A 27,893-nucleotide genomic window follows, 5' to 3' on the forward strand; every position below is an offset into this window, starting at 1 on the left:
TTCTTATGAGACTTCTAAAATCCTCGCTCAAATCCTCGTTCTGCCCTCTAGGTGGCGCAATGCGTCCTCCAGCTCCGCGCCTTTGGCTTTGCAGGCACCTCTGAGGAAGCCTTGGCTAGGATGGCGTTGGGTGTAGCTGAGTCCGCCACCCACTGCGGTGCTGCGTTCTATAGCTTTCTATCTCTACGGTGACTTGTTGCTGGCGGCTGAGCGGCAAGTCTTTCCGGGAGAGCGGCCATAAATGTATGAAAAATGCAGAGGTGGAGGTGACAAGTCTGCGCAACCGATGAGGGCCGCTGCCGTCGCTCTCCACTTCCAGCGGTGAGTTCTCTGCTTCCCGGTTGATTTCCATTTTAAACAGCCAGCTGTTTTGCAAGAGAGGCTGCTGGCTGCTATTGCTGCTGGCTGGTCCTGCGGCAGAAGAATTTATTCTTTGCAGATTAGCTCATCAGCCCTCGCCCTTCAACTGGAAAGCCTGCAGAAAAGTGGAGCTCAGAACTCAATTGATTTATCAAAGCATCCCCCTTTCTGAGCTTATTTTCAACAATCATAAAATTGCTCCTAGGCCAAGCAGTGAAGTGATAAGGAGGAAAGAATACTGGCAATCGATTTAGCTCTGCACCTTGGAGATTTCCACTAGAGAGCTTTCTATTTGATTTGATTTTTTTATGACCTTCTTCTTCCATTTAATGCAGATCAGACAGGACAGGAACAATTGGTAGCGTTTCTTGCTAAATTACAAAAATGTTCAGCTGGCTGGGTAATGAAGACGGGCGAAGGAAGGACCCGGAGGTGTATCAGACTGTGAGTGGAGGTCTTAAAAAACTGTACAAAACCAAGCTTCTCCCTCTGGAAGAATACTACAAATTCCACGCCTTTCATTCACCTGCCTTGGAAGATGCAGACTTTGACAACAAGCCGATGGTCCTTCTTGTTGGGCAGTATTCCACCGGGAAGACCACCTTCATAAGGTAAAACGTGGCAGCTCTTTACCTTCCAGGTGGGAACACATTGTCACTAGGGTGTATTGTTAGAAGTGCATGTATGCATGAAATATGATCCCTATGTTCTAATCTTTCAGGATAAATATTTAGCTGCTAATTGTGTTCTTTGTTTCTGGCTTGTGACTTTGAAGGTTGTTATTCTTCTGGCTTGTGGTTTGATCACACTCCAAAAACACTGGCTCAAAGGAAAGTCTCACATGTCAGCTTCCAGGCAACAAATCATTATGATTTGTTTGTAGGGAGGTTAGAGGGTGCTGGGTTTAAGTAATGGTTATCCCACGCTTTTCCTATGCCTTTTCCCATCACTTTCCTTATTGCAAACAGTCCAGTTTTTTTTTGGGGGGGGAGCAGGTTTGCTGTGCAAGACCTGCCAATCAACTATAATTGCACTACCTGAATTTGCAGGTGTATGATTGAATCTAGCCCGGAAATAGCAGCAGTCTGGAAGTCCCTCCAGCAGCTCTGTAAATAGTCTCCTGGTGAAATGTAGAAGACCTCTATGCAAACATGAATGAATTAATCCATGCAAGAATGAAAGGCTATTCAAATGATCATATCACCACTGGAAAACAAGTTGTACTAATTCTGTTTTTGACAGAAACTCACTGTTGTACATTTGTTACCTTTTGCATATAACTGGGGGGAAAGGTTCAGAAAAGAGCAACACCTTGATGATCAAGGTGATGGAGGAAAAGGTTGCAGCATTTGGGACTTTTTAGTCTAGGGGAAAGGTGAGGAAGAGGTGAGATGATCCAAACGGGCACTTCTTTTGCTCTTCCATGTCATTGCTTCAGACCCACCCATTCCTTCCTATTCTGTAGTGAGGTTGTGCTGTCTCTGGAGCTTAGTTAGCAGCAGTCTTCCTTGTTATCAATGTAGCCTATTCTGATGTGGAACTGTTTTACCTGGGGGGTAAGTACCAAAATGGATTGTACATGGTTGATCTTTCATCACTGTCTTCTGCTTTTATACCAAATGGAATAGCAGGCACGTAATGGTCTCCTTTAAAGTCCTTCAGAATGTTAAGCAGGGCTTTAGAGATGCAATTAAAAGATGCATGATATAAAATCATAGAAGTTTAGAGTTGGATGGGACCCTGAGGATCATCTTTCTAGCCTAATCCCCTGCAGTGAACCAGCAACCTTGGCATGATCAGCACCACGCTCTAACCAACTGAGCTATCCAGTCCCAGATTAAATTTGGACCCGACAGATTAAAAACCTTTAGTGGCTATCCGTAAAACCATAATGCTTTAAGCCGCATCTAAAGACAATTGGCTGAAGCGCCTCAGTTTAGTCTTCAGCCTTCCTCCCGACATCTTGAGCTATCTGCTTTAGATCAAGGCGAAGGGTCAAACGAAACTGTCAGCGTCACGACCGGTGGATGAGGTTGCAGAGGCATGGCCGGGAAAGCTGGTTTTTGGTATTCTGAGACAGGTTTGGAAACTGAAAAGGAAAAAGAGGCCTGCTGTGCTTAAGGTCAATGGAGTATATCTGTCTGGTTCCAGGGGAATCCAACTGCGTTTTCTTTGCAGATCCAAGAGATGGTCTCTTTTGCCAGCTTTCCCTTAAAATCCTTCTGCTGTGTACTCATTTTCTCACCCCAGGCTGTCTTCTCTGAGTTCCAAAGTGTGCAAACTGCCTGCTGGAGCTGAACTCTCCAGTTGTACCTTCCTTTGAAATTTAAGTGCATTACTATCTGCTAATGAGCATGATCCAAACTGTAGTTGAACGCAGTAGCCTTTATATATTGTTTGCACGGGACAGAGAAGGCAAGAAGGGACAGTAGAGTCACAGTGCTCTGTATATTGTCATCCCTGCTTACTCGGCTAGAAGCGATTACTGAAGAAGAAGAAGAAGAAGAAGAAGAAGAAGAAGAGGAGGAGGAGGAGGAGGAGGAGGAGGAGGAGGAGGAGGAGGAGGAGGAGGAGGAAAATAGCTTTAGCTTGAGTCCACTAACCTCATTCATAACAAATTTCCTTTTTATTTATTTAGCAAGATTTCTATACCACTTAATCAAAACAGAATTCGCAAGTGGCTTACATAAAAATTGTATTAACTGTTCCTTTAAAAATACAGTGGTACCTCGGGTTAAGAAGTTAATTCGTTCCGGAGGTCCGTTCTTAACCTGAAACTGTTCTTAACCTGAAGCACCACTTTAGCTAATGGGGCCTCCCGCTGCCGCCATGCCGCCAGAGCACGATTTCTGTTCTCATCCTGAAGCAAAGTTCTTAACCTGAAGCACTATTTCTGGGTTAGCAGAGTCTGTAACCTGAAGCGTATGTAACCCAAGGTACCACTGTAACCATAAAGTAGACTTTTAAAATACTAGTTTGTAGCCAAAGAAAGTTATCCTATTAAAAGGCGAAAGATTTATACAATCTGAGGTGAAATCCTATTAACATAAGGATTTCTGCCTGTGTGATTAGACTTCTTCTCCCTGCGTATTCCCTGACTCTGTTCTGAGGGTTCCCCTTACTCTCCAGAACACTTTTGGTGGGGGGAGGTACATGGGGAAGAGGAAATCTCCTATTGCTCAGGTGGAAATCCCTGCACTTATGAGCCAATTTTGCTGGATACAATCCTTCAGACATCATAAAATTATCCAAGTATAGATGAAATCAATAGGTTTTAAAAACAAATGCACCTAATGAAATTGCATGCCTGGGTAAGCTTGCTTAAGCAGAAAAGGGTTTTAGTAGACGTCAAAAGCAGTACAACCAAGGCACCTGCCTAATATCAATGCTGTTAATAAAATAAACACAAACTGACTACTGCAGTGTTGGCTGCCGATGTGGGCTGTGTTAAAAAACCTCCTTTTATTTGTAGCTTAACCACTCTTTCCACCTTGTAGGTGATGTGCTCTTCTTCCTTGGAGATTTTAAAGCAGAAATTGATGGCCATCTGTTGTGTATGATTTAGTTGAAACTCTTGCTCTACAATTCTATGGCTCAGTATCACCCACAAGTTTTGTTTTGTTTTCATTGTGCTATTCCTTTCACTGGGCATATCTACCCTAGAACTGTAGACTTGGAAAGGATTGCCCACCCCTCTGCAATACTGAAAATGGTATAAAACATAAAATAGCACAAAACCAATATGGCTGTCATGGTTTCATTCAAAGTATCCTGGGAGTTGGAGTTTAGAGAACGTGCTGCAAACGTGCTGTTAGAGATCTCTAGACACACACACACACACACATACCTGTCATTGAACTACAGGTCTCAAAAGAGAAGAAATGACCACAAAAACCAGTCCAGGTTCTGGCCTGTGAAGTATCTATAGCAATAAAAATTGTGAACAGGGCAAGCCAAATTAAACCAACATGTTCACGCAGGGCAGTCCAGAGTACCGCCTGGTCAGGTGTTAATGGGTGAGTTTCACTTGTTAAGACTGAAGGGTGTGGTCAAGGTTCTTGGATGGATGCAGGCATTGTGTGTCCTCAACCCTTGGCCCTCATGGCTGATAACATCTGGCAGGGAGGTAATTAATCTCTCTGAGAGAAGTGTCCCAGGCTGTGCTATTTTTCTTGATATTTTTCTCACCATGAACGCCTCCCTTGTTCTCTTAGAATGGTGATGGTGCCCACCTGAGAGGTGCTGGAACTGAGTTCTGTCGAGTTCTGACTGAAAAAAGCCCTGGTCCCAGGCCACCTGAAAGCTACAGCAGTGATACTACTCCTTAAGAAATCCTCTTTAGACCCAGAACTATAGGTTCTGCTTGTTCCCCTTCCTGAACATTGCCCTTGAGTGGGTGGATCAACTCCAGACAGCCTTGAACAAGATGGATATTTTAGGTCTATATCAACCAGTATATAATAATAATAATAATAATAATAATAATAATAATAATAATAATAATAATAATAATTTATTATTTGTACCCCGCCCATCTGGCTGGGTTTCCCCAGCCACTCTGGGCGGCTTCCATAGAAACCAAAAATACACTAAAATATCACAGATTAAAAACTTCCCTGAACAGGGCTGCCTTAAGATGTCTTCAGAATGTCAGGTAGTTATTTATCGCTTTGACATCTGATGGGAGGGCGTTCCACAGGGCAGGCGCCACCACCAGAAGGCCCTCTGCCTGGTTCCCTGTAGCTTTGCTTCTCTCAATGAGGGAACCACCAGAAGGCCCTCGGCGCTGGACCTCGGCGCTGTACCAGGGTTCATGCTGGTTTTGACACAAAAACTGCCTTGGTTGCCCCATATGATGACCTATGTCAGAAGATTCTCTGCAATCTCTCAGCCTCATGATTCCATCAACCATGGTATCTTTCTGTGGAAACTGTCTGAATTGGGAGTAGGGGCCACCACTGGTGTGAGTCCAGGCCTACTTGGATGGTTTCGGCATGTTGTGTTTGTGGTGGGGGAGATAATGGTTGGCCCCATGATGTCTTCAAAAAGGGAGTTCCACAGAGTTCAATTTTATTCCTTATGTTGTTTAATATCTACATGAAACTGCTGCATGGGGTCACCTGGAGTTCTTGAGTGTGTTGCCATCAATATGCTGATGACACACAAGACTACTTCTCTTCTCAGTCAGCCTAGCCTCAGTAATGGACTGGATGAGAGCCAACAAACCCAAGCTCAATCTATAGAAGACTAAGGTGCTATTGGTGGGAAGTTAATGCTGAAGATTCTGAGCTGTCTTCAAGAGCAGCCCCACCTAGAATATACTACAATAGTCTAACTGAAAAAGTTGCCAAGGTGCTTCTGTTTCACTTGACCAGGCTGAATATAGAAGGCACCACTGCTCTTTAAGCAACACAGAGAAGAATATCAACTTGCCAGCATGTGATTCTTCCACCAGTAGTGAATGCATCATGCTTCACTGATGTGTTGTTTGATGTCCTGGCACAGTCTGTTTCTCACAACAACTTCCTTGTCTCTCTTCTTCCTCACTCTGAATATAATAAAATCCTTGTTCTGTTGAATTCTTGTTGCACCATTTCCTCGGCTCTCCTTGGGCAAATGTTGCTGGCTAGGTTTTGCTGCCATTTGACCTAACTGGCTCTCCGTTTTTCTTCTGTACTTCTGAAAAGTCCCAGTCAAAGCCAGACTGGATGTGATGCTGTTCACATCATTTCAGTCTTGCATGTACCCCACCCACCCTTACAGACACACAATCCAGAGAGATTCCGTCTGTGTGGACCCAGATTAGCACTGTGCAAGACAGGTGGGGGCTGTTATTTGCAATGGGAAGAAAGCACCCACTGCTGATTAAAAAAACAATCCTTTCTGCTCGTTGCAAATAGTAGGATGTGGGGTGGGGGAGATTATTCACACTGGGCATGCAGCAGAGGCAAAGGATTAAAGCCACACACCCCGTGCATCACAGTCCTGATCCAGCTCTGCCCCACACCCCACAAACTATAACTATACAAGACCAAACAACATCAACAACACCACTTCTAGATTGGACTGTGTTCTGGCTAATTTGACTATGGGCTGATTCGCCCGCACGAAGTGTTAGGTTTATGTACATGCCACAAAGAAATGCTTTGCTGTCGTACTCATGATGTGCAGGGAAGACACGAATCTCCACATGCTTGGACATGCAGTGGACAAGAGGTAAGGAGAGCCATGCCTAGCCATTCCTGGCGCATGTCCACTCGGTGGCTCATATATACAGATTTCCTTCTGACCTTACGGTATTCACTGAACTATGAGCATTGGTTTCTAGAGCAATAGCCATGGTTGCAGAAGTGGAATCAACTCTGGTGCTCCCGGACAGTGTTGAATCTTCTCATAATTTAGTGCTTTTCCTTAATGAACAACTTGAAAAGAAGTTGTTACTAAGCGCAGCAGTGGCAACACCTCCTTCTGTTTCGTCAAGCCAGCATATTTCCTGGAGCACATCACCCCGTTAATATTTTTATATATCCATCCATCACTGCCCACTATTTTTTTTTTAAATGTAAATATAACAAAGAGGAAACAAAATGCAAACATTGCCAACTAACATCAACAATGCAAATATCTTAGCCATCCTCATTTCATGATATTCAGCAGGATTCATTCACATAAACAGCTCTGTGTAAACCCTGTGCACAGGGAAATAAGTCCACCTTGCATACAGAATATTTATAATGGTGTGATGCTGAATTCCACCTGTAGACATGGGTTAAAGAAATTATTTATAATAAGCAATTTTTTAAAAAATCTTGGAAATTTGAGTCTATATGCCTCACTGAATGTTATGTCTTCAGAGACATGCTCCTTTCCCCCTTATATGGCAAAACATTTGAATGAGGGGACAGTATCCTACAGTACTGAGGATCTCGGGGACTCTGGATATCTGGAAAACTGGATAATTGGATGATGGGATTCTGGATTATTTAGCATCTGCCAAGAAATTAGACCAACATTGCCTGCTTTGAACGGCTGTATCAAACATGCTGGGGGGAAATTGGCAAAAAAATAAGAGATGCTTTCAAACCCAAGGGCTCTTAAAGTGTGAGGATGCACTCCCAGTGGAGACCTGACCTCCTCGGTTGGGCCAGAAGGCAGACCACCAGATTCCCAGACCTCTCTTCTGATTAATGCAAAGCATAAGTGGTTGGTGCTGGAAATAAGTGTGGATATTTCTCCAGCTGAGCAGTCCTTAGGATTTCCAAAGGCTCTTATCCTGACCTTCCTCCCTGCTTCTTTTTTAATCTATCCTCTTCCAAGGGACAAATAGCTCACAATAGAAAGCGCTTCCAGGCAGCAGTCTGCTAACTTGCTAAAAACTGCTGAGGGTGGAGAAGGTGGTTCTTTTAGGGAGGCTTGCTGTGATGCTGAACCTTTGCTGTTGAAATGGCTCTGGGCCTTCCTTTCTCAGAGGTTTGGCAGAGCCTGCATCTGACTGTCGCTTGCTTTGTGATATTCCTAGCTGTCTGGATCCACATCCTGCTCCCCCTGGATTTTCTGCTGTCTGCAAAAGAATTATCATGTTCAGTTTGCCACATGACTCGAGCCAGCAGACAGGCTGTCCACGCAGTTGCTGCCTGCCTCCATATATCACATGCTTGCTTGTGATGTATGGAGATTGCTTATATATGATAAGCCATCCCCCACCCTGCTCCTCTGAGTGTCTTCAGTAAGACACAGAAGTGAGTGATAGGGAAAGTGTTGTGTAATTGGTGGTTTATGGTTCCCTTTTGGCAGGAAATATACTGAAAGGCTTCTATTATTTTTGGAAGTTAACTCCCCTGACCCTTCAAACACAAGAGGCTTTGCAGATTCACAGCACACTAGCTCAGTTGGCAGAACAGGAGACTCTTAATCTCAAGGTTGTGGGTTCGAGCCCCACATTGGGCAAAAGATTCCTGCATTGCAGAGGGTTGGACTAGGTGACCCTCGTGTCCCTTTATACTCTATGAGTGTATGAACATCTGGTAGATCTTGCCTCTCCCTTAGGTTCCCAGGGAGATCCCCAAGTCATACTTTTGGGTCTAGCACAGAGCGAGACAGGTCTCTGTGTCTCCAGCTTCCAGCATCAGCCAAAAACTGTCTCCCACACAGTCCCCCTTTGGCCTAATATTTTCCATCCAACCAGGTGAGATGGGAAAAGAAACTGGTCTTACTGGTTCCGCAGCCCCTTCTACTAGATGCTAAGTTTCCCTTGATACAAAATCGCAGCCCTGGAAGGGACCCACAGATATCCTGCAGATGGACACCCACACACCCACAACCCTATAACAAAATGAAATAGTTTTAATATCATAAATCTGGTGCTGTCCAACAATTTTGAAGGAATCTAGCTCCACACCTGCAACCACTAACAAGCCTCTGAGCATTCTATATGTCCACATCTAAGCTGAACCAATGACACATCCTGTGCTTCTTGTTTATTTCTAGGTACCTTCTTGAACAAGATTTCCCTGGGATGAGGATTGGGCCAGAACCTACAACTGACTCCTTCATTGCTGTGATGCAGGGCGATACAGAGGGCATCATTCCTGGAAATGCATTGGTAGTGGATCCCAGAAAACCCTTCAGGAAACTTAATGCCTTTGGCAATGCCTTCTTGAACAGGTCAGTACGGCATCAGGATGCTTTCCAATGCTGCTATCATGATAGAAAGATATTGGGCTTGAATTGGATAAAAGTTGGGTGTTGTGGATAAAAATGCACTCTGTATACTTCAGAAATCCTCTTCCAAATTTCTTGCTGGATTTTGTACCTAACCCTGTCCTCAGCGTGGAGCCAATATAGCAGGAGTTCTCCACTAGTCAGTTGTTTGATTTTCAAAGTTTATAGCAGTCTGCTCTTTGCTGCAGCTTACTGTTCATTTGCCTCTGAGCTCGTATGCATTATTAAATACAGCAGCAACCAAAAAACAAAACAAAACAGCATTGATGTCACTGTGTGCGCTATTGGTAAAATGCCGCACAAGTCTCATAATGCAATTGCTGCATCAGAATTGCTAGCTTGCTGTGTTTTTGTCAATGGACATTGAAATGGGAGCAGGAAAAGAAAAATGCAGAGAGGGGGCTGAAAGCTGTGACAAACTGTGTGCTTTGGTTCTGGAGATTAATTTAAAACTCTTTGTAGTTAAAGAGTTCTGAAGGAGTGAGACACAGGCCAAAGTGAATGAGAGAAACAACAATAATGGATACAAAAACTTATGGAATATGCAGAAATGGCAAAACTTACTGGAAGAATAAGAAATCAAGATAACAAACTTTTTATAAAAGAATGGAAATGGTTTATTTAATATTTACAGATAAACTGTAAACAGATAAAAACACTGTTAGGATTATTATAATAACCTGCAGCTACATAAGAGTATGCCAACAAAGGTCCGTATAGTTAAAGCCATGGTTTTCCCAGTAGTGATGTATGGAAGTGAGAGCTGGACCATCAAGAAGGCTGATCGCCGAAGAATTGATGCTTTTGAATTATGGTGCTGGAGGAGACTCTTGAGAGTCCCATGGACTGCAAGAAGATCAAACCTATCCATTCTTAAGGAAATCAGACCTGAGTGCTCACTGGAAGGACAGATTGTGAAGTTGAGGCTCCAATACTCTGACCACCTCCTGAGAAGAGAAGACTCCCTGGAAAAGACCCTGATGTTGGGAAAGATGGAGTGCACAAGGAGAAGGGGACGATAGAGGGCGAGGTGGTTGGACAGTGTTCTCGAAGCTACGAACATGAGCATGACCAAACTGCAGGAGGCAGTGGAAGACAGAAGTGCCTGGCGTGCTCTGGTACATGGGGTCACGAAGAGTCGGACATGACTAAACGACTAAACAACAACAACAACAACAACAACAACAACATAAGAGTATATATTTAAAGAAGATAAATAAATGAGTAAGTTAATTTGGATCTGCAGAAGATATTAAAATTAAATTTAAGGAACCACAGAAAGAGGGGGAAGGAAGTCAAGTTTTAAAATGTTAAAATAATTACAAAATCAGTGAAATGTATAAATCTGCAAAGTATAAATAAAAGTTTAAAAAAGTAAAATGTATAAGTATAAATCTTGCTCCTGAAATGGAGCAGGCCTGCACTAATTTGTTTTACCATCTATCCCCATGTAGATTATAGCGAGTGATTGTCCTGTTTGGAGTGGAAATATTGATGTTAATAGATATGACTAACTTAGGTGCATTTATTTCAGTGGGTCTGAAAAGTACTTAGACAAAGCGTAGTGTTTTGTGGCAAATGAACATAAACGAGGGAGGCCATAGTTGGGCGTTGCGATCTGCTGGGAGCAATGCGAGATGCCATGCTCTGGGGCAGGGAACATGTGGCTAATAGCCATGGTGGTCATGTTCTGCCTCCACCGCAGGAGGTAGCAATGCCTCTGGGACTCACAGGAGGAGAAAGTACTGCTGCATTGAGGTCCTGCTCTTGGGCTTCCCATAGGCATCTGGTTGGCCACTGTGAGAACAGGTTGCTGGACCAGATGAGCCTTGCCCTGATCCAGCAGGACTCGTGCTATGTTTGCTGCCAGGGTCTCCACCTCTTTGCAACCGAAACATCTTTTTAACAAGGAAAGAGGCAACAAACTGAGATTGGAAACTATGGCCCTAAGCAGGCTAGTAGACACAGCTTTCTGCTGGGGAGTATGGGAATCGAATGGAGAGGCAGACCTACCATATTTTTCCATGTATAAGACACCCCCATGAATAAGACACTCCCTATTTTGGGGGGACTCAAATTTAAGAAAATGAGGGTGGAATTACCCAGGGTTGTTGAGCTTTCTTTAGGGGGGGGTTGCCAAAAAATCGCACACCCCACATGTGACACAAATTTCACCTATTGTCTCCTCTCCGACAGAAGCTGCTAATCGCCCGCCCAGTTGCCGCAGCGTCAGCCAATCAGTGCCAACCATTGACGCAGCAACCAATTACATGCCCAACAGCCGCTGACAGCCACGGCAGCAACCAATCAAACATCCACCCTATGCACTATCCATGTATAAGACGACCCCAACTTTTTAGCATAATTTTTACAGAAAAAAACCAAGTCTTATACAGAGAAAAGTACGCTAATTAGAATTCTGTGCTATCTGGATGCTGGTCTACATGGTCCTTTGTTTCTTCTTATCGTCAAAGTCAACAAATGACCATGCTGCAATGAAGCTGGTATTCTGCAAAGTTTCTGCCACTCACCCAGTTCGTCCTGCTCTTTGCTGGGGAAATGGGTTAAACTGTACAATGTGAGTCATGACTTGAATACTCTAGAGATATGCATTACTCTATTGGTTTAGGAAGAAGGAAGAACCTCTGGCAGACAGTGGATTCTGGATGATTTAACGAGTTCCCTCCCCCTCCCACCCAGTTCTTTAAGATGTATGGTATGCGGAACAAGCAGCCGGATTAGAAATGGCTAAAATGTTTTTCCTGTTCCCTAGAAATCTGTGCACGTTGTTCTTGAAAGTTCTTGTTCCTTCTTGCCTGACAGAGCGGAACGGAATGGAAGAACAAAAGTCTTTGGATGCAGGCAGCAGCTGTAGCTGTAACTGGTGCTATGCTGTTTTTATTGTAATTATTTATATGGTTTGTAATAGAACATACACAGACCCACAGACACACACACACAGTTTTAATCCTATCAATGCTTACTTGTTTTCTAATGATTGTTTCTCCCCCCCCCTCCCCTCCCCTCAAAGTTTCTAGCAGTTCTTATTTTTGGCCTTAGTCTCGTCATGGGGAGAGGGTAGGGAACAAATAAATATATCATAATCATAATCATAACTCACCGTCCTCCAGTCTCACCAGAGATTGTGGGACTCGCACCTCTCTTTCATCCATAATCACTGAGCACACTGACTGGGGCTGCTGAGAGTTGTAGTCCAATAGCAGCTGGAGGGCACCCAGTTGAGGATGGCAACTGGCAACATGCTCCTTCAGACATTCATGGCCACTCTTTCCTTTCCCCGTGACTCAGCCACTCTCACATCTGTTCTACCTTCTGAATGTACAGTAGCCTCTGCGGGTTCCTATTTCTGTTCACCCAGTTGGGCAGATGATTGAAGTAAGCCCGCTGCAGATCAATGGATAAGAAGAGTTTCGATTTGATATCCCACTTTATCACTACCCAAAGAAGTCTCAAAGCGGCTAACATTCTCCTTTCCCTTCCTCCCCCACAACAAACACTCTGTGAGGTGAGTGGGGCTGAGAGACTTCAAAGAAGTGTGTCTAGCCCAAGGTCACCCAGCAGCTGCATGTGAAGGAGCGGAGACACGAACCCGGTTCACCAGATTACGGGTCTACTTCTCTTAACCACTACACCACACTGATAAAAGGTAAAGGTAAAGGACCCCTGGATGGTTAAGTCCAGTCAAAGGCAACTATTGGGGTTGCGGCGCTCATCTCACTTCAGGCCGAGGGAGCAGGCATTTGTCCACAGACAGCTTTCCGGGTCATGTGGCCAGCATGAATAAACCACTACTGGCGCACGGAGGACCGTGACGGAAACCAGAGTGCACGGAAATGCCATTTACCTTCCCACCACAGCGGTACCGATCTATCTACTTGCACTGGCATGCTTTCGAACTGCTAGGTTGGCAGGAGCTGGGAAAGAGCAACAGGAGCTCACTCTGTCACGGGGATTCGAACCGCCGACCTTCCGATTGGCAAGCCCAAGACACTCAGTGGTTTAGACCACAGTGCCACCCACGTCCCTCGATCAAGGGATAGTGTTATGCTTCAGTGTTGAAATTTTAGTTCTGTTTACCTGCTGATTCATCAGTAATGAATAGATCGGGGTGGTGCATATAATTGTGATAGAATGAAGGTAGGCGATGAACAGGACTGCATGCCACTTGATGTGGGAAGATGGGTTTTGAAAGAAGATGCTCTGTTCATGCAAAGAACAAAGAATCATATGTTTCATATGATTCAAATAGCTAGAGTGGAGAACTTGAATACCTCACTGAGGATTGCACTGGCAATACACATACGTGCTTGAAACACGATGTAAATTATACTAGTCACTCCTACTATTTATATCTTTTAATGTAGCAGCATGTGCATGTGAGGCTTCATATCCCAAACACTTACCAGATTCTTATTCCAGAAATCCTGCCTTTTTTTTTTTCCCTAGCTCTGGTAATTGTTTTTTAATCATCATACTAAATTTTAAAATCTTGATATATTTTCATATTGTGGTAACCTGCTAAAGAATCTTCATTATCTTTTTCTCTGCACATTAAATAATGGGAACTTGTGCTTAGCATTCTATAATCTGGGTGGCATAGACTGATCTCTTTTTCTGACTGTCAGCTTTGACAGCTCCTGCCTGGATGCAGGGGCCTGGACCAGTGGACCCTCTTCTGCCCTTGTATTTGCACATAAATCCGAAGACTGACATGCAACATTTTGCATGAATAAGCATTCTATTCCTGCTGAAGACGTTTCATACTTCAAAAATGTAGGGTTGTGAATAAAGAGCTGATCCCCAATGAGCAAGCGCTTGGTTTTGTCTGGATTTTGACAGGCATCTTATATAAAATGTCCAGCTTCCAAAAAATATTTGGCAGGTAGACACTCGTTTTTTATTTATTTACCATATGTGTGTGTTTATATGCCATGAGATGCCAAAGTAGGCATCTAAGCAGTCATCGTTAAAATTCACATTGTTAAAATCTGTTATCTTCCCCACTCTGCCCAGTTATTGTACTTGCTGTAACGTTTTATTGTGTTTTTCCCCTCCCTTCACCTCTCTCCGTAGATTTATGTGTGCTCAGCTGCCAAATCCTGTTTTGGAGAGTATCAGTATTATTGATACACCAGGGATCCTTTCAGGGGAGAAACAAAGAATAAGCCGAGGTAAGGTAAAGGTGCAGCTTCTTATTTTGGAGGGGGCGGATTAACATAGGTGCAGTTCTTTTGGTTTCAGCTTATGACTTGTTTCAAAATGCGCAAGTCAAGATGGCGGCCTTACAATACTGTTCATTTGATCACTGATGTGGAATGTTCTAGAAAGCTTTAAAACAGATCTCAGAGGGGAAATCGGGACAGACTTTCTGCATCTCCTAGGTAAAATTTACTGCACCACTGCACCAGAAGGGAATAGCTCATGTTTTGAATGCTTTCCGCAATATGAAAAATCCTCAACACAGAGAAGAGTCATGCACTGTTGAGGGGAAAGAGTCTTAACCTCACTCGGGGTAGACAATGTGGTGCTCTTAGACGTTGCTGGACTACAACTTCCATCATCCTTGACCACTGGCCAAGCTAGATGGGGATGATGGGAGTTGTAGTCCAACAACACCTGGAACCTTATACTTCATTTCTGTGTGTAGGCATGTTTTTCAAAATGGGAGATCATTCAAACTTGAGATGCTTCCCCCTCAGGCCCAGTAGTTTGGAACCTGCACCAATTAACTTCTATGAATGTGTCCATTGTAAGTTACAAGCTTAAAGTAAATGTGTGTAATTATTATATTATTTGATTTATATCATTTTCTTCTTTCAGTTCTCCTGAGTTTGTTTGCCATGTTAAAAAAATAACCAGAAATAAAATATTTTCTATAAATTTCTGCACAAATATTCCCTCAAGTAGAAATCAGCGTTTATCAGGATTAGATGACTCTTGTGGTCCCTTCCAACTCTACAGTTCTTTGAGTCTAGGAAATAGCTGTTGTCCTTTTGGGACACAAGGCCTGTTCGCTTAGGTCATTATTCCTTCAAGCATCCTCTAGATGGGCTGTTTGTTATCCAGATTTCCATTGTCCAGGTTTCTTCATTTAACAAGTGTCTGATTTCATTTTCCTCCAGCCAAAGAAATGGGTTATAGCAGTCTGCACAGATGCCCATATGGAGGTATTTACATCAGAGCAGCCGCCTGCTTTCTATAGCCTTGGCTATTTTGTTCATAAAGCTAAATGCTTTGAAAAGAGCAATGAGCTATTCAGGCATGTAGCAAACTAATCCTCACCATACGCACTGCATTGGGGTCTTTTAAACAGGGTTGCTGTTACTAAATATTTGGGATTGTGGGTTTGGCTTCAGTCTAGTCAAAGAAAACGTAGGATCGATCTAGAAGGTAAAATCGCCAAATGGTCCAGGCCTAACTAAAATGGTTGAATTCTTCAACTTCATTGGCCCCACAACACCCTGTGATTGTTTAATAACAATTCAAGCGTGCTTAATTACACATTTAGATTGCTCTTGAGAATTTTGGCCTGCTAAGATACTTTCCTTAATGGGATCTTGATTGTGCATTAAATGAAAGCAGAGACTTTAGTCACAAGACTTGGTTGAAGTAGAGAGACAGCGTGCCTTAGTGGATAGAGTATTGGACTAGAACCTGGGAGACCAGAGTTCAAATCCCTACACAGCCTTGAAGCTGACTGGGTGACCTTGGGGCCAGTCACCGTCTCTTAGTTTAACTTAGCTCACGGGATTGTTGTGAGGATAAAATGGGGAGGGGAGACCATGTATGCCACCTTGAGCTCCTTTGAGGGAAGGTGGGATATAAATTTAATGATGAAATCAAATAAAGACTTTTCACCAAATTTAGCTTCTGATATTGAGTGGCTTACATAACAGAGGCAACGCTAGCATGTGCAGATTAAGGCTTCCTGGTATGTTCACAGGAAGTGAGGGGAAATGGTCAGGCCTTCTGGCCTAGTGTAAGCTAGGCAACTGTCGCCACAGCTGCGCCACACTCCTAGATAAAGCCATAATTTTAACAGCAGCAACTCACTTGCAGCTTCTTACTATCACAGCACTGGAGAGCTTGTTTCTAACTGCTAATTTAAAACGTGATGCTAGGACCTTTAAAATGTAGCCTTGGGCTATGGTCACATCCACAGTATATGTTTAAAGTGTGTAGCTCCCCCCCAAAGAATTCTGGGAACAATAGTTTGTTAAGGGGGCTTAAAGAAGAGAAATTATCCCGTTCAGCCTAGCTGCCAAAATAGAAATGTAGAGCCTCTGGTCTTGGCTAAGACCCTGGGATAGCTCAGCCAGTAGAGCATGAGACTCTTAATCTCAGGGTTATGGGTTCGAACCCCATGTTAGGCAAAAGACTGCTGCATTGCACAGGGTTGGACTAGATGACCCCCAACTCTACAATTCTATGATCTAAGTAAAGTGATGGACCAGTTAGAGCCCACCATTTGCCTATCTTTCCCCAGGTGTTGGAATAACTATGATTCTAGCTGTAAACCATGTTACCAGATCTGCACCACCTTGCAAGATTATATTAAATAACTGAATGTGGCCCCCAGAGAGCTGCTCAGAAAGGAATGTGGCCCTCAGACTGCAGAAGGTTCCCCTGCCATACGGCCTTGTCTCTGTTCTTATGGGGATGTCTTCTTTTCCCAAAAGGTTATGACTTTGCTGCTGTCCTTGAGTGGTTTGCCGAGCGGGTGGACCGCATCATTCTCCTCTTTGACGCCCACAAGCTAGACATCTCGGACGAGTTCTCGGAAGTCATCAAAGCCCTGAAGAACCATGAAGATAAAATGAGGGTCGTGCTCAACAAAGCAGACCAGATCGAGACCCAGCAGCTTATGAGGGTTTATGGCGCTCTCATGTGGTCTCTGGGGAAGATTGTCAACACGCCTGAGGTAGTCAGAGTCTATATTGGTTCCTTCTGGTCACACCAGTTGCTCATCCCAGATAACCGCAAGCTTTTTGAGGCAGAGGAGCAAGACCTCTTCAAAGATATCCAAAGTTTGCCCCGCAATGCTGCTCTTCGGAAACTGAATGATCTCATTAAACGGGCACGGCTGGCCAAGGTGAGTCTCTCCAAGTGGCTCTGCCCAGGTTTTACTTTTGGATTTCTTTTATTATTATTATTTTAAAACATCTTTACTGAAAGTTCAAAAAGTACATAGCTATATGTGCACCAGACATGGTGAGACGCAAACAAAAAAGAGAAAATGAAAAAGAGAAATAGAGCCCATGCAGAAGGGAAAACAAGGGGGGAGGGGGGAACCCAAAACTGTATATTTTACAAGGTTGTTGTTGTACTTCACTAGATCTTAACCTATTACAGTATTGTAAGAATGGATTCCAAATATCATTGAATTTGTCCATGGCAAGTCTGCGTTTATATGCGAGTTGTTCATATGTTGTGAGTTTATATGTCTTCAATCCAATTGTAGAAGGGAGCCGCATTTTTATTTTTCCAATTCATCAGTATGTGTCTTTTTTCTTTCGTAAGGACACGGAGAGTCCACTCATATTGTCCTTTTGTAAGGTTCCATGTGCTGGGTATATAATTCAAGAGGATACAGTGGTACCTCAGGTTACATACACTTCAGGTTACATACGCTTCAGGTTACAGACTCTGCTAACCCAGAAATAGTGCTTCAGGTTAAGAACTTTGCTTCAGGATGAGAACAGAAATCGTGCTCTGGCGGCGCGGCAGCAGCAGGAAGCCCCATTAGCTAAAGTGGTGCTTCAGGTTAAGAACAGTTTCAGGTTAAGTACTGACCTCCGGAACGAATTAAGTACTTAACATGAGGTACCACTGTATTTTGTTCTGTAAATGTAAGGCTGTTCCATACAGTTCTGTTGATGGTTTCAGTTACCTTCTGCCAAACTTTTTCAGTATAGGACAGTGAAAAAACATATGTTTTAGAGAAGCATTGTCCCTATTGTATCTCCAACCGTTAGATACCTTAGTTAGCCCTTTTTTAAACAAACGTAATGGGGTCCAGCATATTCTAAATATTTTTTTTTTGTTGTTGTATGAGCCTCAGTCTAAGATCCAGAGACTTGTTATAGCAGTTAAAACAGTTTCCCACCTATGTGGTCAAAATTGAGATCTGTAATTCTTTTTGATTTCTTGAGGTAGTTTGGTATTTGGACACAGAAGGAAGTTTTCTATAGGGAGGCTGGCAGTAAGTTCATCCCCGTCATGGAGGAATTAGCAAAGAAGAAATCAGTCCCAAAACTGCACAGAAATCGAAATCTATAAATCCTATGCACGCCATTATTGCGCAAGTGTGGATGACAAAATATGCCCATAAGGTGGATTTATAGTGGAGCTAGATCCCGGGCGTAACTAGATTAGGTCAGTTCAAAGCATGGCATGAGATGCACAAGCAATGCAGGCACAATGCCCACTTAATACCCTGGGGAAAAAAGAACCACTGTTCATAGTCATTGGTCTTCCCTTGTAGCAATAGTAATAATACTGCTGTAGTAGTACCCAATGAAAAGTGAATAAAGATCAGACTGGGATCCTATGCAAAATTCTAGATTTGAAAGTGAGAAATCTCAGGGGCCTCAATTTTATCCTTGAGGGCAGTTTATCCCTGTCTGAGCCACAGAGAAGTACCGCAAACGGAGGCAGGATGTTGGGTGATCCTACAAAATTGCCATGGGGATCTTACATGGGGTGGGTTTTCTTCACGTTCAGAATCTGAGAAAGTGTGACTGACAGACCCAATGCATTTCCACAGCAGAATGGAGGTTTGAATCCAGACCACCACATCTATTTCCAACAGTATCAACGATTTCATGGCAGCTCTCACAATGGTTGGTTGGCTAGTTGGTCATTGTTGATTGTTGATACATGCTTGATGGGCACATCACAGCCCCTCAGCCCAAACAACCCTCAGAGTCATAGCGAGAATGAATGAGGCAGAAAAACTATAAAGCAATTTGTAACTATGAAACGCTGTAGGAAAGGAAAAAGAAGGGAGAAGAAAATGAGAATGAAGCGCAGATGATCTGTTGGGGGGGTACGTTATGTTAGCTGTGTTCTGGTGATCCCATTGTTGCAAACGCATAAAATATGTACCCACCCTCTGAAATGCCCTTAGGTTCATGCGTACATCATTAGCTCACTTAAGAAGGAAATGCCATCGGTGTTTGGCAAGGACAATAAGAAGAAAGAACTCGTGAACAATTTGAGGGAGATCTATGGACGGATCGTACAGGAGCATCAGATTTCACCAGGAGACTTTCCTAATCTGAAGAAGATGCAGGTGAGGGCCAGAAACAATAATCCAAGAATCATGGCAGAATCTGCTCCATTTCAATTGCACAGAATAGGTTTGGAGCAAAGATGAACACTGCTGCTGCGTCTGTTGCAGAGGCATACCTAGGGTCCCTTGCACCCTTGGAAAGGAGCTGTATTGGCACATGTACACACATACACACACCTCCCCAAAAAAATCACCTTTGAGCCACAGTGCAAGAAGGGCTGGAAGCTACTTTCATGTTTGATCTTGCCATGATCACAGTGGCGCATCACCACACAGAGATATGTCATACACTCCGTAGTTTGATAGGTGATTTTGGTGTGCCCCCATCGGAGGCTGGTTTCACCAACCTCTGCTCTGTTGGGACATTTTGGTTCAAAAGGAATGTTTTCACCTGAAAGACAACCTAGTTTTCCATTTAGAATATTATTGTGAGGGGGAAGAGCCGCTGTGCTTCTAAAAGCCAGAATGACAGACATCTTAGTCTGTCGTAGTCAAAACATAAGTGCCCCATGGCACCCAAAAGACAGCGCACACAATGCAGGATAAGCTTTCGCTGGCCAAATCTCACTTTGTCAAATGCATGGGGTGGTCTTCTAAGTAGGCAGATTTATATAGTGTGAGGCTAACAATAGCAATAGGCTTGGTTTAGTTTATTACTTTTCCTCCACTTTCCCACAAAGTTATTCACAGTGGCTTACAGAATAGACGATTGCAAACATTGAAGCAATATAAAAATAGAAATGAGCCCAGATCTATAAATAGCGATCGGCAAACAAAATTGAAAGGATCACGACGTTAGAATCAAAAGCTGTAAAAAGCCAAGGTCAGTAGCATTTGAAAACACACACCATACGGCTGACTGAAATATGAAAGTATTCAATAAGCAGCTGATAGCAAATGAAGAAGGGATCTGCCTGGATTGTTGTAGCCACTCCTCTTATGTTGAATGGTACACTGAACAATAAAACAGTCCTCACCCGCCACTTCTGTTTGTGACGTTCTTTTCAGGAACAGCTGCAAGCTCAGGATTTCAGCAAGTTCCAGCCCCTAAAGACCAAGTTGCTGGATGCAGTAGAGGATATGCTGACCAATGACATCGCACAGCTCATGGTCCTGGTGCGTCAGGAGGAGTCCCGGAGGCCTACTCAGATGGTGAAAGGGGGAGCCTTTGAAGGCACCCTCCACGGCCCATTTGGACATGGCTATGGGGAAGGGGCAGGAGAAGGAATTGATGACGCGGATTGGGTGGTGGCCAAAGATAAGCCCCTGTACGACGAGATCTTCTACACGCTGTCACCCGTTGATGGGAAAATAACGGGGGCCAATGCCAAAAGGGAGATGGTGAAGTCCAAGCTGCCTAACTCAGTGCTGGGCAAGATATGGAAACTCTCTGATATCGATGAGGATGGGATGCTGGACGATGAGGAATTTGCTTTGGCGAATCATCTTATAAAAGTGAAGCTGGAAGGTCATGAGCTTCCTGGGAGTCTCCCATCCCATCTCATCCCCCCATCTAAGAGGAAACTAGCTGGGTGAGAAGCCACCAGAAAGAAAATGGGGAACAGGGAAGGGAAGGGAAGGGAATGTACCAAAGTTGTGCCTGCAGTGAAGCTAGGTCACCTTTTGGGTTAGAACTGTTTTCAGATGTGAAGAGGAAACTGATGTGAAGCAAAGCCCCAGTACTTTCTCATGATGAGATGCAACTAGCTCTGTCCTGGTATCTTCCAGGCTTCCATGTATTTGTTGATAAGAACTGATACAGATTGAAGGTGCAAAGTTGGCTGGGATCTGGAAAGCTTTGTGATAGTTTCTGTCACTGTTCAGTCAAGCAATGTCTGAAATTCCTGTTGCATATATCCCTGATGCTTTAGAAAAGCATTCTAATCCCTGATAGACCCCAAAACTCTGGATGGGAGTTGTGCTTAAAACGTACCTAGTATTTTTGTGAAATAGTCTTTACTTTCTGTTCAGCCTTCCTGTCTGTTGTGCCTTTTAAAAAAAAATTTATTGAGTACAGGAAGCCTACAATTTACAAGGGGGTTTCTTTCTGGAAAGCCAAAAGCATGTATAGTCAAGACACAGTGGGTTCAATGGCAAGTGGAATTGCCAAAGCCACCCCCACCCCATCCCCAGATACCTGCCCCCTTTCTATGCCCTTTTTAATTTTTTGTTTTGTTTTGTTTTGTTTTGCCAGCCACTTAAAACTGAATGTGCACAGGTTACATGCATGTATGTTGCGGGCTTACTGTACACATTTGTCTGCAGAATATCTCTGGAGAACCAGTCCAAGGGAAAATCACCCCCCTAGGCACCTGCATTTTCTTATAGGTTCTTGGTGAGAAACCTGCACTGAAAATGCCACATCATTCCGATGCTTTGGAAATGTTAGGTTTGAACCAAGAGCCTTAAATCCTTTTCTAGTTAATGGGGTGCCAGTTTGTAAGTCTGTGCCACTGAACTTCTGTGACTTTAGTCTGAGAACAGCGGTGCAGCTGGGAGAATGGGGTAGAAAGAGTGAGAGGTTAGGAGTTCAAGTGAGTCCTTTGCAAGGAAATGATGTCAAGATCAGAGGCAGGGGATCAAGGTTTTTGACAAGGGGAGCAACTCTTCCTGGCATTTCCTATCCCTAAAATGGGACAGTGCATTTCACATCTCTTTGAATTATGGTCAAGCATGGTTTTGGGCTAACATCATTTAGTGTGTTTACATTCCATCACAGATATTGATGTTGCAACAGAAATGACAAATCTCTACTCTTTCATTGTCTGTTGAGCCCATGTAAGACATCTGTCCCCAGAACACCCATTTGCACATCAGTCAGAGGATGGTGATCTTGCTGTTGCTTGTGGGCTTCCCATAGGTATCTGGTTGGCCACTGTACTGAATGCTGCATTTCATAGAGCTTTCATCTGACCCAGCAGGCCTCTTCTGTTCTGTCCTCTTCCCACCTGCAACCTTCATCTTTGACTTAACCCTAGGATAAGTATTCTGAACCTTGTCCAGACAGAATAGCCAAGGTATTTTCTGCTGCTCTTTCTCAGCCTAATTTCAAATCAATCCTTTTTCTCCACCCCATTATTTAGTTGGTGTCTGGGTAGAGGTTCGAGTCTATGTGGGTTTTGTTGATGCTGAGAAGGTGGATGAAGACAGAACAAAATAACTTATTTTATACCTGCACTAATATTCTATAGACAAACAAGATTCTCTTCAAAGCCCTCCCCAGTTGAGATGAGGTGGGGGCTACTAAGCAGAGGACCCTCTTGCTGGTGCCTTCTCTATGGTCTTTCCATTGTCAAGTGAAACTTATTCACCCGGGACTTTAAACAACTAGTTTTTTAAAGCAACTAAAACCCGGGCTTTGATTTTGCGGCCTGTGTTTTTATTTTATCCAGCTGTTTGTTGAATGGTTGCATTTCTCTCTGACAAAAATGAAAGTTATTTGCTGCGTTTTATTGTTTTCATTGATTGCATTGTATGTCAATATTGTATTTTAGGCATTGTCCTGTAAGCCACCCAGGGGAGATGTGTTGATAGTTGGCTATATAACTGTAATAAAATTAACAATAAATATTCAGTGTGTAAAAACAACCTTATTGCAATGCATTTATCACGACTTACGTTTATGCATTCATCCTGATCACAGTCTTATTCTCCACTATGGTGAGATGTACTCTGTATTTAAATTGAGAAATAAATTTGTATCTGTGCCCTATAAATTAGCAGTTGCAGTTTCTATACAGATCTGTGTCCTCTTTTTCGGCAGTGCCTAAGTTGTAGCTCTAAAGTGTGAACTGGATAAATTTGGGGCAATCTTTTGTGCCCCATTCCCCACTGTGTTGCATGCTACTAAACTGCAAAAGTCTGTAGGCTAGCCAGAACGCCCCCTGATTTTGCCTGTAAAATCAGTGAATTCCACCTTTGCATGTAAGCCTCTTTGGTGCATCTTCTGTTTTTAGCCAGAAAGTATGAAGCTCAGTGTGAGGCCCTGAGTCTTCTGAAGGCAATTTCAGCAGGCAAGCCTTTCCTTCCTTTCCTTTCCTTTCCTTTCCTTTCCTTTCCTTTCCTTTCCTTTCCTTTCCTTTCCTTTCCTTTCCTTGTTCTTGAATGTAAGAATTGTTTCCATCAAAATCTTCACATACTGGAGCTATGTTTAAAAACATACATAGACATGTCTGTAGGAGAGGAAATGGGCAATACCTCTTTTAGACAATCCACAATTTTTGATGCTTGGGCATCCACAGCTTTTTAAAAGTATCATGGTTTGAGCACCCTTTGATGGAAATATAAGGGTGCAATGTGGAAATGAAGGTAATTGAAGTATTTCCTTTTTTTTAAGCTGGGGTTATCAATCTGTTGCATTTAAAATAGTTTTTATTGTATTGTAAGCCGCCTTAAAGGTATTAGCCCTGAAGGGTGGCTAAAAATGCTTTATTAGAAACAATAACAAATATTCTGCAGAAGAAAGCAATCGGAGAGCCATTCACATCTATTTAAAGCACGTGGCTTCCCCCAAAGCACCCCAAATGTCTAGTTAGGATGTTCATAGGCTTTATTTACAACCATGTATTAAGAGGATAAACAGCTCCATTTAGATTAAGATGCCAGCCTTGGCCATTGCGCACAGACACCTGAAGCTGTTTGTAGTTTCCCATGTTATAGCATCCTTGTGTATGTTGGAAGCACAGCTATGATTTGGGGCTCTTCGATCAGTCCCAGTTTCCCTGAGAGTCAGATAAGCAGGCAATGCCCACGAATGTGCAAACAGTACTTTAACCTGACCCTCGCAGTTGCTTCATCCCAGAGTAAACACTCAAGGGGACTCCTGCTGACATTGCTTCAGATTGCTTTCTCTGCTTCCATTAGCAGCCGTTCACTTTGATAGCGCAGACAAGATCATGCGCTTCCTCGCTCGACTCCTCACCTTAGCTTTTCTGGGTTTCATTTCCCTGTTGGTGTGGAACCACCTTCTCTGGAGAAACACACCACAGAACCAAGGTAGGATTCACCGCCACCATAAGAAGACAATCCGAGAAACAGTCCACCTAATGCAGTCCACCAATGTATTCTCGTTCTGCCAAGTGCCTCTGAGTTCAGTCATCAAGCGTACTAGAGGACAGGGGTTGTACTTTTAATAATTATTTAGAATGAAGGATTCTGACAGAGGAAGCTTTTCACACTTCTGTAGCCTTTTGCTGCAGTAGTTGTGGTAGTTCTGTAGAATATCTCATATGGTGAGATATTCATAAATGCCCGTTCCTTGGTCCTGTTTACTCAAGTAAATTATATTTGCTTTTACTCTTCTATTTAACATTCACATTGACTGGAGAGCCAATGTGGTTATTGTACCAGACTAGGACCTGGGAGAACGGTGTTTGAATCCTCATTCAGTCATGAGGCTCACTGGGTGACATTGGGCCAGTCACTGCCTCTCCACCTAATCTACCTCACAGGGTTGTTGTGAGGATAAAATGGGGAGGGGAGAACCAGGTACACCTTGAGCTCCTTGGAGGGAAAGATGGGATATAAATGCAATAAGATAACTAACTAATAATTTGAAAGTATTTGACAGATTCATGCATGGCATCTAAAAAACAAAGCATATATAAGGGGACTCTATTTCGATTAGTAATAGGCAATAAAACAACTCAATAGTAATTCTGCTGCCGTGCAAGCCAGTGAGAATAATTTAATCCCGGGTCCACAGTCCTTAGCACTCTTCCCTTGCACAAACTCCGCTCCCTCCTCCAATCCTATTTTGCAGGCAGATTGGCCATGGAGGATACGGAAGAAGATGCCCCACAGACATTTGACAGTCTCCTGCATATTCAGCAGCTCAGGAAAAAGGCGCTGAGGTCCTTCTGCAGCGAAAGAGGTAAAATCACCCGACTCCCACCTACCCAACAGGAAGCTTCCCAGGCCCTGTCTTCAATTATGGTGGACCACAAACTGCACTTCCTGTATTGCAAAACTCCAGCCACTGGGGTGGAAGGCTGGGAGCGGCTGTTGGAGATGCTTCTGGAGAAAAACGTTAGCCTGCAGCTGCCAATTCCTCACCACCAGCAGTTTGGCAGCCAAAAGGCACTGAGTGAGTATAACCGGACCTCCATGGAGGCTATAATGCAGTCCTACACCAAAGTGATGTTTGTCAGGGAGCCTTTCCAGAGACTTATCTCCGCTTACATGCATGGGATGGCAGACGGCCTCAACTTCAAGGAGTTCGTTCAGTACATCTTATACAGCGGGTCCAGGAATCGCAGCATGGAGTGGACACCATCGGTCAGTCTGTGCAGACCGTGCCTCGTGCGGTATGACTACGTAATAATGTTTGGGTTCCTTGACAACGAGGTGCGCCATTTAATGCTCCGGGCTGGGCTTCCGGAGAATATCCGGATCCCCGAGTTCATAGACTCCAAAATCCGGTGGACCTATCGCTGGCTAGAAGAGCAGATGCTCAGCCAACTGTCCCTCAGGGAGAGGAAAGGACTGTGCCACTTTTTCCGGTTTGACTATCAAGCATTTCGCTTTCCCCGCAGTTTGCTCTGGAACCTTATTTGCATTCCAGGAAGCGGTTAGGGTTGTTTTGGCTGGAAGAACAGAGAAAGGCCTTTACTGTGATCAAGGACAAATGCAGCAGAAATTAGCTGGTCTAGTGACAGCTTCTTTTGTATACAGAATGGGGATCTACGTTACTCGTTGGTCAGCAGAGATTCCTGGTCAGCATCCATTTTTCCTGGAGAGCTACTTTGAAAGCATGAGTGAGAGCAAGCGTGCAGCCTCAGCCTGCTATAGTGAACTCCATATATGTTTTATTGCCATAAATGGCACTTTCCCCATATCTCTTGCCTCTAGGTTGGCAACATGGAACATGCAGCACCTCTCAGGGCTGGATTTTACTTACAGGTCTCCAGTTGCTGACCTAATACAAGTTTCGCAGTGATGAACAAAATGAATGTGTGTATACTTCTTAGGAAGCAGGTGATAAAGTAAATTTTCTGCTGGCTCTCTTGTGAATCTTATGTTTTCTTCACAGGCTGTGTTCTGATTGTGTTATTTTCCCACTATATATATATATATATATATATATATATATATATGTATGTATATGTATGTATAATTTTTCTTGGTTTGTGGCCATAATAAGCCTAATCCATCCATCCTTACTGTATCTGGTATCCATTCAATCTTTTGAGAACCCCTCCTTCCATACAGTGGTACCTGGGTTCTAAAATGCCTTGGTTCTCAAATGCCTTGGTTCTCAAACAGTACATTGGAAATTTCTTTCATTTTATGGATCAATGGTCTCATTAGATAGTAAAATTCATGTTAAATTGCTGATTTAGGGGTTGTTTTTAAAAGTCTGGAACGGATTAATCCGTTTTGCATTACTTTCTATGGGAAAGCGCACCTTGCTTTTGGAACACTTTGGTTTTGGTAACACTGTATTCCTTTTTTAACCAGTGCTTAAAGGGCAGTAAGTTCATGGTTGTTTATGGAATACTTTGAGGAGGAGGAGGAGAAGTTGTTGTTGTTAATAACCCACCCATCCGGCTGGGTTCCCCCAGCTATTCTGGGCGGCTTCCAACAGAGAAACGCTATGGGAGTTTAAAGCACTATTAACACTAGTTTTTGGAACTGTTTTTGTGCACATGTTCTTCCCACACATGGCACACGATATTCTGCTCCAAGATTCTGGCATAGAACCATCAATGTGAGATGTCCAGTAAACCATATAGGCCAACTCTCCGCTGGATGCATGAAAGCCAGAGCTGAAACACCCCCCAACTGGCTGTGTAGCCTTTGCTTCAAGAGCTCTAGTGGGGAAGAGTCCACCCCGCTCCAGGTAATTGCTTCCATAGCAATTGAACTGCTATTACATGCCCTAGAACACGAGAAAGGAATCTGCAGCCCTTAAAAGGTTGCTGGATAACAACTCCTATCATCCCCAACCATTGGGCCATGCTTGATGGGGCTGATGGGAGCTTGTCTAACAGCATGTGGGGGGCAACATAAGACAGGCCTGCTGGATCAGGCCAATGGCTCATCTAGTCCTGCATCCTGTTCTCACAGTGGCCAGCCAGATGCCTGTGGGAAGCCCGAAAGCAGGACACAAGCACAACAGACTGTGTTTCCCTGCAGTTCCTAGTAATGGCCTTTGACAGTGGAATGGAACGAAACCATCCAATTAGTAGTAGTGACTTGAGAGCAGGGACTGAAATCAGGTTCTCTAACCCTGCTTTATAAGTGACCAGGACCCACGATGGAGTGATGCAGGAAGCAACAAGGATCGATTCTGAGGTAATCGGGAGTCGGGAGCAGATGTGGCCTCCTGTCTACCTCATTTCGATATGTGCGCCCTTTTGCTTTCTCCCATATGTGTACACGCTTGACATTCTTCTCATGTTATAAATTGGGTGGTGTTATAAATGACTGTTTAGGATAGGGAATGCCAATGCAAAGGGCAAGAAAATCTTCTGCCCTCCATATGAACATTTTGTGG

The 27,893-nt window shown here is 43.6% G+C and overlaps 2 protein-coding genes across 5 annotated transcripts; both read left to right on the forward strand.

The window, feature by feature from the left end:
- The first annotated feature begins 112 nt into the window (after positions 1-112).
- On the forward strand, positions 113-23,112 carry EHD3 (EH domain containing 3). 3 transcript variants are annotated; one of them, XR_014545735.1, is made up of 8 exons: positions 113-971; positions 8,848-9,024; positions 14,176-14,273; positions 15,225-15,269; positions 16,782-17,194; positions 19,232-19,396; positions 20,405-22,331; positions 22,381-23,112. XR_014545735.1 is itself a non-coding variant. In XM_083604549.1 (7 exons), the coding sequence occupies exons 1-7, from the start codon at positions 745-747 to the stop codon at positions 20,930-20,932; spliced, it is 1,653 nt and encodes a 550-aa protein (XP_083460675.1). In that variant the 5' UTR covers positions 113-744; the 3' UTR covers positions 20,933-23,112. The 3 variants fall into 3 exon arrangements, 2 of the variants coding, with proteins under 2 accessions (XP_083460675.1, XP_083460676.1); XM_083604549.1 differs by having other exon boundaries at positions 20,405-23,112; XM_083604550.1 differs by lacking the exon at positions 15,225-15,269 and having other exon boundaries at positions 114-971; positions 20,405-23,112.
- Positions 23,113-24,235: 1,123 nt separating this feature from the next.
- LOC310759226 (carbohydrate sulfotransferase 8-like) lies at positions 24,236-26,454 on the forward strand. 2 transcript variants are annotated; one of them, XM_083606166.1, is made up of 2 exons: positions 24,236-24,391; positions 25,158-26,454. In XM_083606166.1, exons 1-2 carry the CDS (start codon positions 24,292-24,294, stop codon positions 25,967-25,969), a joined length of 912 nt encoding a protein of 303 aa, XP_083462292.1. In that variant the 5' UTR covers positions 24,236-24,291; the 3' UTR covers positions 25,970-26,454. The 2 variants fall into 2 exon arrangements, with proteins under 2 accessions (XP_083462292.1, XP_083462293.1); XM_083606167.1 differs by having other exon boundaries at positions 25,162-26,448.
- The last annotated feature ends 1,439 nt before the right edge of the window (positions 26,455-27,893 follow it).

Source organism: Podarcis filfolensis, assembly GCF_964270895.1.
Source record: "Podarcis filfolensis genome assembly, chromosome: 3".
NCBI classification, from domain to species: domain Eukaryota; kingdom Metazoa; phylum Chordata; class Lepidosauria; order Squamata; family Lacertidae; genus Podarcis; species Podarcis filfolensis.